The 15,577-nt window shown below is 52.2% G+C and overlaps 1 protein-coding gene across 1 annotated transcript in view; it reads left to right on the top strand.

Annotated features, from left to right (window-relative positions):
- The window catches only part of DTX2 (deltex E3 ubiquitin ligase 2), a 36,850-nt gene that overhangs the window by 6,149 nt on the left and 15,124 nt on the right, over positions 1 to 15,577 (top strand). The window contains exons 2-3 of the mRNA XM_045284670.1: positions 5,805 to 6,164; positions 7,830 to 8,466. Of these exons, the coding sequence (XP_045140605.1) occupies positions 5,897 to 6,164; positions 7,830 to 8,466 (905 nt within the window). The 5' untranslated portion in view covers positions 5,805 to 5,896. The remainder of the gene's footprint in view (positions 1 to 5,804; positions 6,165 to 7,829; positions 8,467 to 15,577) is intronic.

The raw sequence follows: 15,577 nt of genomic DNA, 5'->3' as shown, positions 1-15,577 counted from the left end.
GGCAAGCAGGGCACAGTGGTGGTGGTGGGTTTGAAGAATATGGTCTGACCCTAGAAAGTACTATGACCATTGGAGAACTTTGGAAAGTACATTATCCATAATTCCATTATCCCAGTGACCCTTTTAGTGCTGTCCATCCAGCTTTATAGATGGATGGCTTTATGGCTTATATGAGATAGAAAGGACCGGGGCATTGTGAGTGGACAGACTGGCTCCCTGACCTGGGTAAATGCTTAGTATTTGGAGTTCCCTCTTCTGATAAATAGGAAAGAGCCCCCTACCTTCCAGGGTGGTCAGGAAGACATGAGAGGTGGCAGAGTGCTTGCCACAGGTCCATGCCCACCCAATGAGTGACACACACACACACACACACACACACACACACACACACGAGAGCAGATTGTGCAGTTCTGTATCCGTATTTTTAACTTCTCATGAGCATGATCACAGGCCCACAGTTTCTGTAAGCAGTTTTGTACCACCAGTAGGATGTGCGTAACTGATTCAAGCAGTCCTTACCAGAGTTGTGTAGATTGCCTCTGGATAGAGATTTCTCTCCTAGCCAGTACGATAATGATGATAAAAATCGGTTGTAATAAAATACATTTTTAAAATTTCTAATTTTAATTTTTTAACTTTTTGAAAAAACCTTGATTATGGTAAAAGTCTGTTATGACCAATCTCGTGCCATTTAAACAATTTTTAGGTATATAATTTGGCGATATCAATTGCATAATTTACTGTGTTTTTTTTTTAATTTACTGTGTTAAGACAATTATCACCATGTTCTATTTCCAAAAGTTTTCCATCCACTGCTTCCTGCCCCCGCCACCACCCCCCTCCAAATCCAGAAACTCACTCTGCTTAAGCAGTGGCACCAATAACCCGCCAGCCCCCTGCTGACCACTAGCAAACTCTGACCCTGTCTGCTGGCCTGTTCTAGGTATTTCAGGATCACACATATTTGTCATTTGTGCCGGACTCTTTTCACACGACTGACGGTTTTCCAGGTTTATCCTCTGGTAGGGAGTCTCAGAACTTCACTGCTCTTTGTGACTGAATAAAACTCCATGCCATTCTCTGGCCCCCTTATTGTCTGTGCCCCAGCTTTGGTTTATCCATTCATATGTTGATGGACACTTTAGTTGTAGCCACCTGTTGGCCGCAATCGCAAGGCTGGCAGTTTGAAACCACCAGCTGCTCCTCAGGAGAAAGGGCTTTCTGCTTCTGTGAAGAGTCACAGTCTTGGAAACTCACAGGGGCAGTTCTTAGGGTTGCTATGAGTCAGTATTGACTCAGTAGCAGTGAGTTTGATTTTTGTGTGTTTTTTTGGCTACTGTAACACTGCACTGAACACTGGTGTGTTAGTACCTGTGTAAGGCCCTACTTTCAAGCTTTGCATAGACACCCAGGAGTGGGATGGCTGGGCCACAGGTGGGGTCTTTTAACTATTGGGACCCACCACACTGTTGTCCACAGCAGTAGCCTCATTCCACATTCCCCCCAGCAGTGCGAGTGTCGTCCACTTTCTTTCCGGTCCGCTCAGCAATTCTTGTTTTCTGCTTTCTGATAGTAGCCATTCTCGTGGGTGTGGAGTGGTATCTCGTGTATTTGATTTGCATTTCCCTAAGGCTAATGTCAAAGGAGCCCTGTCTTAGAGGGGCTTGATGAGTCAGTGGACTCGTCAGCCACCAGGTTAATAAGGCCTCCTGATGGCACAGTGAGATTAAGCACTCAGTTGAAAGGTCAGTGGTTTGAATCTAGCAACCTACTTATGTAAAGATTAATGTGGGACAGTTCTACTCTGTGCTGTAGGGTGGTTAAGAGTTGGAATCGACTCAGCCCACGTGACGGTGAGTGGCAAGCCTTTTGTGATCATTGTTTTACTAATTGGGATTTAATACTTGTAAGTATCATTCCATATTTCAGTCACATCAAGTAGAATTGTACAATTGCTACCACAATCAGTTGCCAACCATTCTTTTTCTACATGGACTCCTTGACATTATCTCCCTTTTACCCCCTCCCACCACTGTATTTCCCTCCCCCCGAACCCCTTATTCTTCTTGCTCTCCCTTATAGGTTCATCAGTCCTGGGGTTCATATACCAAAGAACAGAAAAGCATACAATACAACCTCAAGAGGGGCCCTCCATTGACATAATACCTCTGAGATACTCTACTATGAATGCACAAATTGTAATCATTTTTATAATTTAAAATACCCTGAATAGCCTCAGGATCTGGGATAAAGTAAGTTTGGGCACTGCTGTTGAGTGATGGCTGAGGTGGTCGAGAAGAGGTCTGTTGACCCCATAAGTTGCAGCTGGACCCCATAACAGCTGGCTCAAGTTGTGCTTTTATTTGTGTGAAAAGTAGATGTGACTGGACCGATGATGCCCAGAGTGTAGATCAGGGGGCCAGTCAGGGTGGGGCTGCAATCCTTGGCTTCCTCATCTCAGGATCCCTGGAGATGTGGGGATCCCTTGTGCCCTGGGGCCACAGACCTGATGTGCTTTCAGCGAACGCTTCAGCTGCAGTTCTTGACTGTATTTTTTGGACTGCCTCTGAGTTCTGCTTATTGGTTCATCAAGCAATGTGTGGACATGCTGAAACATTCCACGTGTACAGGTGATGTGGGAGGCCCGACTGGCTGGGGGATGAGTGACACCTGGCAGAAGGGCTCAGGAGTAATTGGCTTTTGAAGCCTGCTCTGTGATTTGTACCTGGATGTGGTTATAGAGACTTGTAATTGCTGTTGCTGAGCTAAGCCATCCAGCTATCCAAAGGGCATCCCAGGTCTAATCCTCTAGGGCTTTGTCAGAGGCATTAGCAGCTCAGTGCTGGCCTGCCTCCCTGGTGTGTGCAGCCTTAGTGCATGCAGGCCTGGCGCTCACCCACACCCCCCAGGTGCTCATGCTGTGTGCATTCTAGTTCTACCCTTTGCCACCAGTCTGCAGGGCTGAGGGTGGGTAGGTGCCTGGGTTAGGGGAAAAGACTAAGTCAGTGTGCCTTACAATGTGTGGGCCAGTGCTGGGCAGATGCCGGACCCTGCGCATGGATTCATGGTCGGTGTTGAGAGTTGCATTTTTTACATGGGGGAATGAAAATTTGGAGAGCTAGTGCACTCTGTCCAGAGGACACAGCGGGGAAGCAGAAGGGTTGGTGGCTAACTGATCTTCCTACACTCTTCCAGGAGCCCCTGGGTGCTGCATAAGCTGAAGCACTCAATGGCTTGCCAAAAAAATTAGCACCCAGAGATACCTTGGCCTGTCCTTGCTCCTGAAAGGTCACAGCCTTGAAATGCACGGAGCAGCTCTGCACTGCACACCTGGGTCCTGGGAGTTGGGTAGACTCAAAGGCAATCATCCGCAACCAGTCCAGCTCTGTCTTCCAGGGCAGGGGCCTCGGCTTCCTCACCAAACCGTGATGGTATAGTGCAGTAGAAGGAGCTGTCCCAGCCTTACTACTAGCCACCCAGGCTCCTCCAGCTGCAAAATGAGGGTCAGATGGGAAGTGTGACTGGGGGTGTGTGAACTCTCGAGGGGGAGTCCCATGGGCACCCAGGTTCTCCTTGGGTTTGTTGGAACAGCCGTAGATGCAGAGGGCTTGGAGTGCAGCTTCTTCTCCCTCCTCCTTCCCCAGTTTAAGTGGAGGCTGTGGTAGGGTTTGGGCTGAGCCTGTCTCTAAGGAAATGGGTGCTAGAGCCAGCTCAATCGGGATTTGCTGCACTTGGTAGTGCAAGTGTGACCTTGTCTAAGTCACTGTACCTCCTTGAGGCTTGTTAGTCCATTAGCTTCAATGAGCTGAGTACATTTGGTTTTTGCCGTCAGTGTTAGTCCCTGTTGTCTCGCTCTCTGCTGGAGCTCTGGAAGGGCTGCCGTGATAAAAGCCTTTCCCATTCCCACTGCTGCCGGCTTCCAGCCCAGCCATCATCCAGTGTCTTTTAAGTCCATTTTTCCACAAATGCTTTGTAGCTCCCTTGTATGTATCTCACAAGCAAACTTTCTTTGAAAGGTTTGAGGGACTAGGGTAGTCTTAGTCCACAGAAGATTGGGGTGACTCATGACGGTGTATAATAAATGCATGTTAAGTAGGTCGGTCAAAGGAAAATCAATGGGAAAAAAGAAACCGAGCTAATGAGTAGCCCCTAAACTGAAAGCCTCAGAGGAAGGAAGGCTGTGTGGTTGGCACTTGAGTTCTTCATGAGCATAGAGACAGCATCAGAAACTTGATTCATGACATCCTGGAGGTATTGGGGGGAAAGTGGAAAATCATTTTTTTATTACCTGCAGCAAGGTGCACTGTAAGGTGCACTTAAAGAAATTGGTCTTTGCCCTTGGTTACTGTTTTAGGATACAAAAGAGACCCCAAATCACCCATATAGTTTAAGGAGAAGATTTGTTAAGTATCACACAGGAAAAGACAAGACAAAGACACATCATCCGGATAGAAGAAACCATTAGCAAAGGCTGTTCTGACTTCAAGGGTTCACAGAGAACCACAGACTTAAATAGGACATGGGAGGACAAAGGACACTGTCCCAAAAGGTGACTGACTGAAGATCAATAGCTGTCAGTTGCAGGCAGAACCGCAGAAGCAGGAATGGGAACATGGACATAATGTTAGACAGAAGAGCTTCTAAGATTGGTCCTGGGCCCTCATTGAGGGCAACCAGGATGTGACTCAAGACCCTGTGACCCTAGCACTCCCATTTCCATTAAGAACACTGTCATGGCAAGTCCCCAAGTGCTATGCCACTTCTCCCTGAACCAGCTATAGAGTGACCTTAATCCACTCTATGCACTCGGCCTGAGGGCAAAACCTCTCAGGCTGTTAATGGTCAAAAGGAATTGAGTGGAGGCTGAATTCCTGTGGAGACACACAAATGGGTTTTTGTGCTTCCACTGGAAAACCGTAGCTTTCCACAGACTCAGAAATTGAAGTTCTAATACAATCTGGAGAGTAAACCTCTAAATCCTTGGAATTTCTTCAGTGATTGACGTATCTTTTGATAAGATGTCCAGAGCATACCTGAGGGTTTACTGAGGAGCCTGAGTCTCTTGGATCAGTCTAGCTAGGCCAGAGAGACCCACCTCTTTGGTGATACCGTTTGGGTGGTTTTGATCCAGCCTTTTGAGGGGGTGGGGGGGCAGGTTGATCCACTCAGTCATGCTTAGGTGTGCAGCCCCTGGAAACCCTCCTGGATGTACATGATTGGATACTAAGTACCGTATATACTCAAGTATAAGCCAACTCGAATATCAACCAAGGCAGCTAACTTTACCACAAAAGCTGCATTAAAAATGTGCTGGAAAACACGGCTTATACACGAGTATATACGGTAGCCTGTTTCTGAGATGTCCAAGCTCCATATTGAGTAACCTCTGGATACTACCCTGAGTTCAGTGGGTGGTTTTAGCAAATTACCAAGCCTGAGGGACTAATTGGTGAAGTGAGGAGGACTGTCTATGGACCCTGAGCCATAGGTGGGAAACTCCACCTTTTGTAAACTTGGACTCAGCCCCCTCCCTTCACCCAACAGACATGCAAGTGCTGTCTAAAGTCTTAGCAAACTGGGTATCTGAAAGACTGGGCACTTTAACTTGAGCTCTGGCCCAGTTCTGGTGGTCAGACTCAGGAAGAGGGGCTGTGCATGTGGGCTTGGTGCCAGAATGGAACAGTGGAAACTGTTGGTTTCTCTCAGTTGATGTCTGAATGAGAAGTATTGATTCGCCATTGCTGGAGCTGAGCCCTGGTTCTGGCAGGGCTATTGACATGTCCCTGTGTCTGTTCTGTTTACAGGTCTGCGTGAGACACTGGGCAATGAACCTGAGGCTCCAGCCCAGAGTAGTCTGAAGCTGCGTGGGCAAGCAGAGGACGTCCGGGGAGGAAAGATGGCCATGCCCCCAAGCTCTTCCCTGGCTCAGGTGTACACCAGCCCCGTGGCAGTAGCCGTGTGGGAATGGCAGGATGAGCTGGGCACCTGGCACCCCTATAGCGCCCTGGTTTGCAGCTACATTGAACAGCAGTTTGTCCAGCAGAAGGGCCAGCGCTTCGGGCTGGGGAGCTTGGGCCACAGCATCCCCTTAGGCCAAGCTGACCCCTCGCTGGCCCCTTACATCATTGACCTGCCCAGCTGGACCCAGTTCCGCCAGGACACTGGTAAGACCCTTCCTTTAGTCCATAGGTTCTCAAACTTATTTGGCCTACTCACCACCCCACTGGCAATGAAAACCTTTTGTACAAGCACCCACAATTGGGATAAAGCCCCCTTTGGAAAACACTAAACAGCCCAAGTTTAGCAACCACATCTCGGTGTCGGCTTCAGACTTTGGGCTAAGTCAGGCATGCACGGTTACAGAAGTAAATCCCAGCAAAGTCCTGCCCGGAAACACAGGGTTGGGAGGCGTTCCTGCATGGTAAGGGGTGTACCACTTAGCAGTAGAGGGGGCTGAGGGTCGTGGGCACCAGCTGTCCCAGCCCCTGCTCCCTTCTGCCCTATGTTGCTGACCTCAGGGCCTGGGGCCGGGCAGTCTGTCGTGGAGGTGTTGCCCATCCAGAGGTGTTGCTCTCACTCCCTTCCTCCTGCTCAGCGACCTATGTTTGTCAACGTGTGGAGCCATTGTTTTAGTGTCATGACCTGGTGGGAGGGGTGCTCTTGGCATCTAGTGGATGGAGGCCAAGGAGGAGCTGCTAAACAGCCAGTGCATGGGACAGCTGCCCCCCCCACCACCAACAACCCCTCCCCCCTCCCCCCACGCACACACACTGATCGATAAGTGATCTAGCCCAAACATTGATCCTGCTGTGGTGAGAACCTGCTCTAAGCCCTGTCACCAGCATCCCCGAGTCTCCTAAGCCGTCTGCTGCAGGTAAGAGCCCTGCCTGCAGTGTTGGGCTTCTAGCGTTGATAGGCAGCTCAGAGGCCTGGCCTGTTAAGCTACAGATCATGTACTTGGCCCCTGTGTTGGGTAACAGTGGGTGCTAAGGAGGCAAGAGTGGGGGTGAGGGAGGGGGTGTAAAGTTTTGGGAGAGGATGACCGAAGTGACCATGTCCTGAAGGAAGGGGGGGTTGGGGCAGGTCCTGCAGAGCTTTTCCTACCTGAGGCAGATAGGGGGCAGAGTGACATCATCTGACTTGGGGTTCCAGAGTGTCCCTTTGGCTATTGTGAAGGAAAAGGGTGAGAGGCAAAGACTAATGAGAGGGAGACCCCACTGGGAGGTAAATGTAAAAAGCAACTTTGGGCTCAGGCTTTTAGGAGTGAGGCCCAGGTGGGGTTCCCCCCTCCATCTTCAGGTTTGCTTCATTAAGAATATAAGGCTGGAGCAATCAGAGGAGGGGATAACCATAGGAAAGGGACCTCTGTAACAGCTGATACATGAGCATCGCAAGGAAAATCCTGACTGTGCTCCAACACTAGCCTTCATGGGCAGAAATGCATCAGAAAATAAATTGTGTGCTTTTTTCTCTTGATGGTGGGTGATTTCATTTTCTTCCCACTTTGAAGTGTTCTAGTTTTAAAGTCCAAGGTTCTGTGACTCCAGCAGTAGGTTTGTAAAAGCCTTGTCAGGTCTGAACACCAGCTGTGTCATGACCTTGGCTTCCAACAATCCCCTCTCCTGCCTCGGAGTGCTGACAACCCTGTGCCATGCAACTCCTTTGGGCAAAGGCTCTTGACCCCCTAGAAAGTTCTCCATCCTTCACCCCACAATTCCAACAGCGACTGCCAGCCTCCGGGTTGTGTAGCAGCACAAAGCTGGTCTGCATACCCTCGGTTGGGGGGCTGGCAGACCAGACGGTTACCTGTAGCCTTTCCTTTTAACCAGGCACCATGCGGGCTGTGCGGAGGCACCTGTTCCCTCAGCAGTCAGCAGCAGGCCGGGGCATCGTCTGGGAATGGCTGAGTGACGATGGCTCCTGGACAGCCTATGAAGCCAGCGTCTGTGATTACTTGGAACAGCAGCTGGCCCAGGGCAACCAGCTGGTGGACTTGGCCCCCGTGGGCTACAACTACACCGTCAACTACGCCACCCACACACAGACCAACAAGACTTCGAACTTCTGCCGTGGCGTGCGGCGCCAGGCAGGACCCCCTTACCCAGTGACCAGCGTCATCGCCCCACTGGGCCACACAGGCATCGCCTGCTCTTGCCACCAGTGCCTCAACGCCAGTGGAACTGGCCCCGTCTCAGGCCGCTACCGCCACTCCATGACCAACCTCCCCGCGTACCCGGTCCCCCAGCCCTCCCACAGGACCGCTGTTGTTTTTGGGGCACACCAGACCTTTGCGCCATACAACAAGCCCTCACTCTCTGGGGCCCGATCGGCACCCAGGCTGAACACTACCAACCCCTGGGCCGGGACACCTCCCTCGCTGGGGAACCAGCTCCTCTACCGCTCCAGCCTCTCTCACCTGGCCCTGCAGCACCTGCCCCCAGCCCCCACCACCTCTAGTGGAGCCAGGTATGAGGCTGGGGCTGGGCACTGGGCCGTCATTGGGTGTGGGAAAATTCATCCTAAACCGAGGGCTGACAACTCCCTTGCTACCTGTGGGCTGTCATTTACTCCTTCACTTCTCCATCTGCATCCCCTCGTGTGCCCCTGCACATGGGTGCTGATGGACGCAGTGTGCAGAACACTGGCCTGTCCTCTGGGTACTTGAGTTCTGTCCACTCCCACCCTCGGGTAACATGGGTCTCTTCCTGCAGCATGGGACTCTCCATGTAAAGCTCAGTGGTGGAAGACCCCTTTCCTGTGCTGGCACGCCTGACGCTGCTGTGCCAGTGCTGGGGACTCAGTGCAGAGGCAGAGCTGGCAGGGACCCAGGTCTTGCTCCCAAGACCATTGCTCAGTAGAGGGAGGCTGCCATTCCAGCGTGGTGAGATGACCAATGTTGAGGGAGCATGGCAGCCCCTATAGGCAGCCCTGCCCAAGTCTCCGTGTTCTGGTGTGCTTTCTGAACCATGGGGAAGCCGAGGGCATAGTGGGCCCAGTCCAGGCCAGGCAGCCGTTGACAGTGTTTGGCCATTGAGTTAATGGTCCTGGGCTGGCCTGTGGCTAAGTTGGCTGAAGCTAACTGGTTTCCCGATGGGAAGTATTGGACATTGAGCACATTATGAGAATTCAGTGTTAGCTTGCATGAGGTCTACGTTCCAAAACACTGATCTGACGGGGAGTAGCTGGTCTTGTACAAGGCCAAGGCCCTGGGCCTGCCCTGTGTCCCAGGTAGGTGAGCATCCTGGTGATTAGGACTGACAAGCCACCTGGCCTTATCTCAACCCCCTTTTCCCTGATAAGAGCTAAGACCACCTCGGCAGTTTCTTGGCCTCTGGTCTTTTCCAAAGCTGGTTTTCAGAGGTCCCTGCCAGCTTCTACAAGATGTGGTAACAGCAACTTCCATCCATGGAGCACGCCTCTTCCAGGCCCTGTTGAGCAGGCAGCAGGAGAGATTGCAACCGTTCTCCTAGTGGCTGGGAGATAGGGAGTGTCCACCTCAGGTGAGGCCACAAGGTGGGCAACTCATTGAGCCCCCAACTAGGCCTAATCTCCAGTCCCCGAGAGTGGTCCTTGGGGGAAGTTCTTGCTGTTCTCTTAAAGGTCGAGGGAGGAGGAAGAGAGAGCCTGTAGACACCCCAGAGGGGAAAGAGCGAGGGTGTGGCATGCTTCTCCAGGAATCCTTTCCAGGGAGTTGGGCTGGGACAGATGAGGACTCTGGGAATTGGGAGTGCAGGGAGATCTTTCTGGGCCCTGTCTGTGGGTCTGTACATAGACATACGCAGGGGCTTGGAGGTGCCCCAGTCCCATGCTGGCCTGGGTGAGGTTCTCCCCAGCCCCTCCTGGTCAGCCTCCTGGTCATTCTCCTATTGAGAGAAGTATGCCAGGTACCCATGCTGGGTCTTCTGCATCATGGGCTTTGCAAGGCTCCTGAGCTGCTTAGGCGCTTACAAATTACTCAGGCCAGTTTCTAAATCGCTGTAGATTCTGGGACTGAGCCAGGTGACGGCATAGGCTTTTTTTCTCCTGATGATGCAGGGGCTTTCTGGGAAGGCCTCCCCACCCTGTTTTTCTCTGGGTTCTCCCCTCCCCTGGCCTGGGGGCCAGCTGAAGCTACTGACGCTGCTCACCTGGTGTGGGCCAGCCCGTCTTCCCTCTGCCATCGTGCTGGGTGGCGTGTTGCAGCTGGCCCAGCTCTGTAAGCCACGAGGGGACTGGGCCAGCGGGTTCTGACAGTTGAAAGGGACTCCGAGGGGCCTACCTTGGGGTAGGTATTCATCTTTGTTTCCTGGAGGTGGGAAGGGTGCCTCTCTGAGCTCTGGTTGCCCACATCCTGTCCCTTAGGTTGGCCTCCACAGTCAGCCTTCCCTGATGGGTAGGGTAGATGCCAAAAGGACCCTACTAAGAATGGAAGAACCTGGCACCCAAGGCCTGTGTCAAAGTTTGCAGTAGTGGGGGCGGAGAGGACCATGTATGGGGGCAGGGCAGGCCGGTCTAAAGACAGAGCCAGGACTGCAGGCACCTGTCCTGTCCAGTCCGTATTGGGAGCCATCGGAAATACCATCCGCATAGGCACTGTCGGTATTTGTGGCACCCATGTGGATTGAAACAGTGTCTTGCTCCATCTGGGTGATATGCTGGCTGGGCGTGACGTTGGTCGAGCCGCCCAGGTTTATTTAAGCCAGTCTCCTGGAATCGGGAGTTTATGGCTCTAAGCACTAAAACTTGTGTTTAATCATGTCTGGTGGCAAACTTTCTGGAATGTGTCATGTACACTCTTGCTGTCATGAATAGAGGGTGTGGCTCCCTGTTCAGTGTTTGATGGCTTGGGGTAGTAATTATGACCAGCATGTGGCATGCTGTGATGTGGCCATGCTGAGGGGCACTTGGCCCCTGCTCCAAGCAGCCGTAGAAAATGGTTCTCCTGGTCTGCTTTCATCTGCTGCTGTTCTTCCTGCTTCTGGGAAACACACCCTCCCCCCCTCCGACTGGGGGCCAGCCTGTTCTGGCTGCTGGCAGTCTTGACTTGCTTGCAAAGAGTCCTGGGTTCCAGGCCAGGCTTTGCTCCTCACTGGTCCTTGGGTCAGCTCTGTGCACTTTCTAGGCTTGCTTTCTCCCTCTTTTGAGGTAGAGTTGGCCTGGCCTGGCCGGCTCCTGTTTTTGGTTGGTTTTCAGGGTTTAGTGAGGGCCCCCTGTAGAGGATGGTGCTTGATGTCCCTTAGAGCTTTGCTCTTGGGTCGCCCTGTGCCTGTGATGCCTGGACAGCCTTGGACCTTGAACCTCACAACCACTCAGAACTTTTGGGTTTTGTCCTCTTCTGATGACAGCTGGAGAAACTGATGTCCAAAAAAGGGGACACAATCCGCCCAGGCCCCACAGCTTTGTGGGGGGGAGACCTGGCACCAGAAGCCAGTCTCCAGACTCCCCAGCTCAGGCTCATTGTTCTGCATCCTGTGGTCACATTCCTGGTGGGGCTGGCTTGCCAGCCAGAGTCAGAGACCTCGGGGAGCTAGAGAGAAGCTGTGGGTTTTCTTACTCCTCAGCCTCCCAGCCCTGCCCCTGGCTTGGGACCATGAAGTGAGACAGCTGGAAGCCCCCATGTCCCCCGTCTTTAGAAAGCTCTGTTTGGAAGTGCCTTGAGACAGCCCCAGACAGGAAAGCCAGTAGTTGGTTGGCCCTGGAACAAGAAGGAGCGCGAAAGCAAAGCCGGTGTTGTGCAGTTGAGTCCGCCTCAGGTGAAAGCAGAGTCCAGCTGCAGTGCCTTTGGGTAGACATGAATCAGCAACAGCCTGCTGCTTAGCAGCCTGCCACTTCACAGTTTGCACCACCAGAGACTCCAGGCCCAGGAAGGAGGGAGGGCTTTCATTGTGTGGTGGTGTGCAAAGACGGGTGGACCTGAGTTAGTGAGTGGAGAGAAGGCGTCCTAGAGAAGGCACTTAGTGTGGCAAATGGGGCCTCACCTTGGGGATGATCTTTGAGGATTTGGGTGGGTAGAGGTTAGGGCCTGAGAGTTGAGAGCTCCCATCCTGAAACGACTACATCCTTTGGACTGGCCAGTCCCAGCTGCTCATGCAGGGAAGTGTATGGGAGGGGACGCAGGCTAAGCATGTGGGCACGTGGCACACTTTGGAGATCCCTATGTGAATTGGGACTAGGTCCCTGGGCTCTGGTTTCAGGGTGAGGCACTCCCGTTGGCAGCCTCCCAAATGCCCACTCTGCCCTGGTAGAGCCGGGCCTCTCCCTGGTGGATGGGGGCTGAGGCAGCTGGGGCTTCATCTCTGTGGGAACCGAAGCCTTGGCTGCTGAGGAGCCTGCTCGTTGTCTGGCCTTGGACAGTCCCACTGACATCTGGCTTCAGTGACCAGCTGCTGGCTCAGGGCTCAGCTCCGTCTCCCTGTGCAGTGGGGAAAGCAGAGCTGGAGAAGAATGGGGCCTGGGCCCTAGAGAGGGGTGAAAGACAACTGGGAGGTTATGGCCCCTCAAACTCCTTCTTCCATAACCCACCACCCTCAGGTCAGTTCCAGCTCTGAGCTGCCCTGTAGGACAAAGTAGAACTGTACCCTCGGGTTTCCTAGGCTGTACATCTTTTTTTTTTTTTAGCTGTACATCTTTATAGGAGCAGACAGCCTCATCTTTCTCCCTTGGAGCAGCTGGGGGGTTCAAACTGCTACTGTTGCAGTTAGTTTCCTAGCATAGAACTCACTATACTACTAGGGCTCTTCCTTCTCCTTTAGAATCTGATAATTGAAAAGATTCCAAGACCATCCACACTTAAATAAAAAAAGTATGTGTGTGGAGGGGGCGCTGGGGGGGGTCACTACAACATGAGGAACTGGATTAAAGGGTGGAGGCATTAGGAAGGTTGAGAACCATTGGTTTAGAGGAATTCTGAGCCAATCCTGGGCATGCAAGATGGGCTGCCAATCTCAAGGCCAGCGTTTCAGAGCAGTTTTTTCTGTCCTAGAGGCCACCATGAGCTGGAGTCAGCCTGATGGCAGCGAGTGCATGGCATTGTCCCCCGCCTGGGATCCCGAACTCGAGGGGAGGCTGGAAGCTGCCGTTTGAGCTGCACAGCCATACAGTTCCTCTCTGGGGAGAGCACTGAGAGACTAAAAGAAAACAGCCTCATTTGCTGCTCAGACGGCACTGGGCCCTTGCCCTGCTCCAGACCCCACCCCACCCCAGCCCTGTCCTGGCAGCTACAGCCCCAGCTGGCTGAGGTGACCTGCTTTGGAGGAGGACCAGCCTGCCCCATGGAATCCTCATCACCATGGCTGGTGACGCTGAAGGGTCTGCGACTACCTCCAGAGGCCATTTGCTGGAACCAGGCAGAGGTGGTAGCTCAGTCGCCTTTGGCCACTCGCCATTCCTAAGGCACGTTCTCCGGCCCTGCAGGGTAAGGCCCTGCCCTGGAGAGTTCTGGAGCAGGCACTTGGAGAAAGGGTTTCATAATCCTTCCTGTTACATCGTCTTGAATGCGGTCAAGGCCTGGAAGGACAAGGAGCGGGCTAAGGTCTCAGGCACCTATACTAACTGCTCTTCCACACAGGGCGCCCCTTAAACCATCATGGCATGGGTTTATGACCATTTAAAAAATCAAAGGAGGGGCTCTATGGAGACTGAGCACCCTAGTTGCTTCCCTGGAGCAGCAGGAAAGCACACTGTCTGGGCTGGGAAGACTAAGGCGGGAAGCTGACCCAAAAAAATGTCCTTCTGAGCAATTCTGAGTCTCTGAGCTCAAGATCTTAATCAAAATGGGAGCTTTAGCTGTTTGTGTCAGGCGCCATCAAGTCCATCCAACCCCTAGTGACCCCATCCGCGCACAGTAGAGCAAAACGCTGCCTGGCCCTGAGCCAAACTGACCACGAGTGCTTGAGCCCAAGGTGACAGCGGCTGTGTCACTCCATCTCCTTGAGCGTCTTCCTTCTCCTCGCTGACCCTCCTCTTGACTTAGCAAGATGTCCTCCAGGCACTGGTCTCTCTGGACGTGGCCAAAGTACATGAGACCGAAGGCCCGCCTCTAAGGAGCATTCTGACTGGACTTCTGAGACCGGTGTCTTTGCTCTGACAGTCATGGTGCTCTTTCTGTTCGTGTGCAGTCGTCCTCAGGCACTGTCCAGCTTGCCCATTCATGTGAGATCAGGGACTTAGTCCTCAAAGTGATGTCTTGCTCATCAACACTTTAAAAAGCTGCTGCTTCCGTGCCCATTCATTGCCATCCCCAACTGTGCATCTCAGAAAAATGAAGTCCTTGACAGCTTCATTTCTGTTTATCTGTCCCCTTTGTTGGTCATGATGTTATCAGTTGGTCCGTCTCTGGGGGCTTTAGTAGTAACTCAGAAGTAATTCAAACCAGTTAATTCAGACTCATGGTGACCCCATTAAAAAAAGCCAAACCCTCTTTCTGAAACAGTTTTAGAGTTAAAGGAAAGTTGGGAGCCTGTCCAGGTGCCCATCACCTAACTTCTCATGTTAGCGTCTCTCTTGGCAGTCGGTGTTAAATAGCGGGCGTCAGAAAATTAGCCCTGGTTAACACTGTTGGCTAAACCAGAGACTATGTGAGTTCACTGTTTCCAGTAGTGCCTCTCTTCAGGATCTTGTCTAGGATCTCACCAGTGTGTGACAGTGTCCTCCAGTCTGTGACAGGTCTGTAGTCTGTCTTCCTCTCTCTGGGAGGTCCCCAGCCTGGACACTGCACATTTAGTCTCCCAAGAGTCTCTGGGCTGGCCTGTGATTTGCCTACAATTGACCTGGGGTCATGCACTTTTGACAGGAATACCCACAGTCGCCTTGTGCCTTCTCTGTGTGTCTCGTCCTGGCCTTCATGGTGTTGACCGGTCACATCACTCGTCCAAGTGGTTTCCGCTGGTTTTCTCCGCCATGGAGTTAACTTTGGGAGCCCTTGGGTGGGGGAGCTCTCTCGTTCAGCTGTCAAGCCAAAGGTGGGAGGAAACCATTCACCAGAGGTGCCTCAAAAGAAAGACCTGGCAGCATACTTCCAAACTCAGTCATTGAGATCTCGACATCGATGCGCATAGGGTGGCCCTGAGTCTGAATCCGCGCGACAGCAACTGGTGTTGATATAAAAACAGGGTGACTTTAAATCGTGGATTGGGTGGTTTATAAAACAAGTCAGCTTTCCATTCAGCGATTCCGACACATTTTGTTTCATGTCCTTGATTGCATTCCCCACCGTGTGACCTCATTCATCCCACTTCTCCCTGTGTTTCCGGTTTCTGCTGCTCCTCTCCTGACCTGTCCTGTCTTTTGATTCTGTCCTAGGGCAAAGGCTGCCTTTTGACCTCAAATGGGTGATTGGTCTAAGGATTGTGTAGGTACTCTTCACCATATAGATCTGTCTACTGTTTGGCTAAAGCTTAAGTCGTGAGCTCTGTTCTAGGCCTGAAGTGGACCAAAGGGCTATAGTCTTGGCAGGGCTGGGGGGGAATCCAAAGCTTTAATCGTCGTGTTGGTTGGCATCTGCGAGTGGAAGCATAGCTAGTAGCCCAGGTTGAATTCGTTCTCTCCCTGCTCAGCTCACAGAGCCGCTGCCTGGGCAAGGGAAACCTGGAAAGCGCCT

The sequence above is a fragment of the Echinops telfairi genome, unplaced genomic scaffold, assembly GCF_000313985.2.
Source record: "Echinops telfairi isolate 266 unplaced genomic scaffold, ASM31398v2 ScPeMD7_5;HRSCAF=22, whole genome shotgun sequence".
Taxonomy (NCBI): Eukaryota; Metazoa; Chordata; class Mammalia; order Afrosoricida; family Tenrecidae; genus Echinops; species Echinops telfairi.
This window is presented reverse-complemented; position numbering and strand designations above follow the sequence as displayed.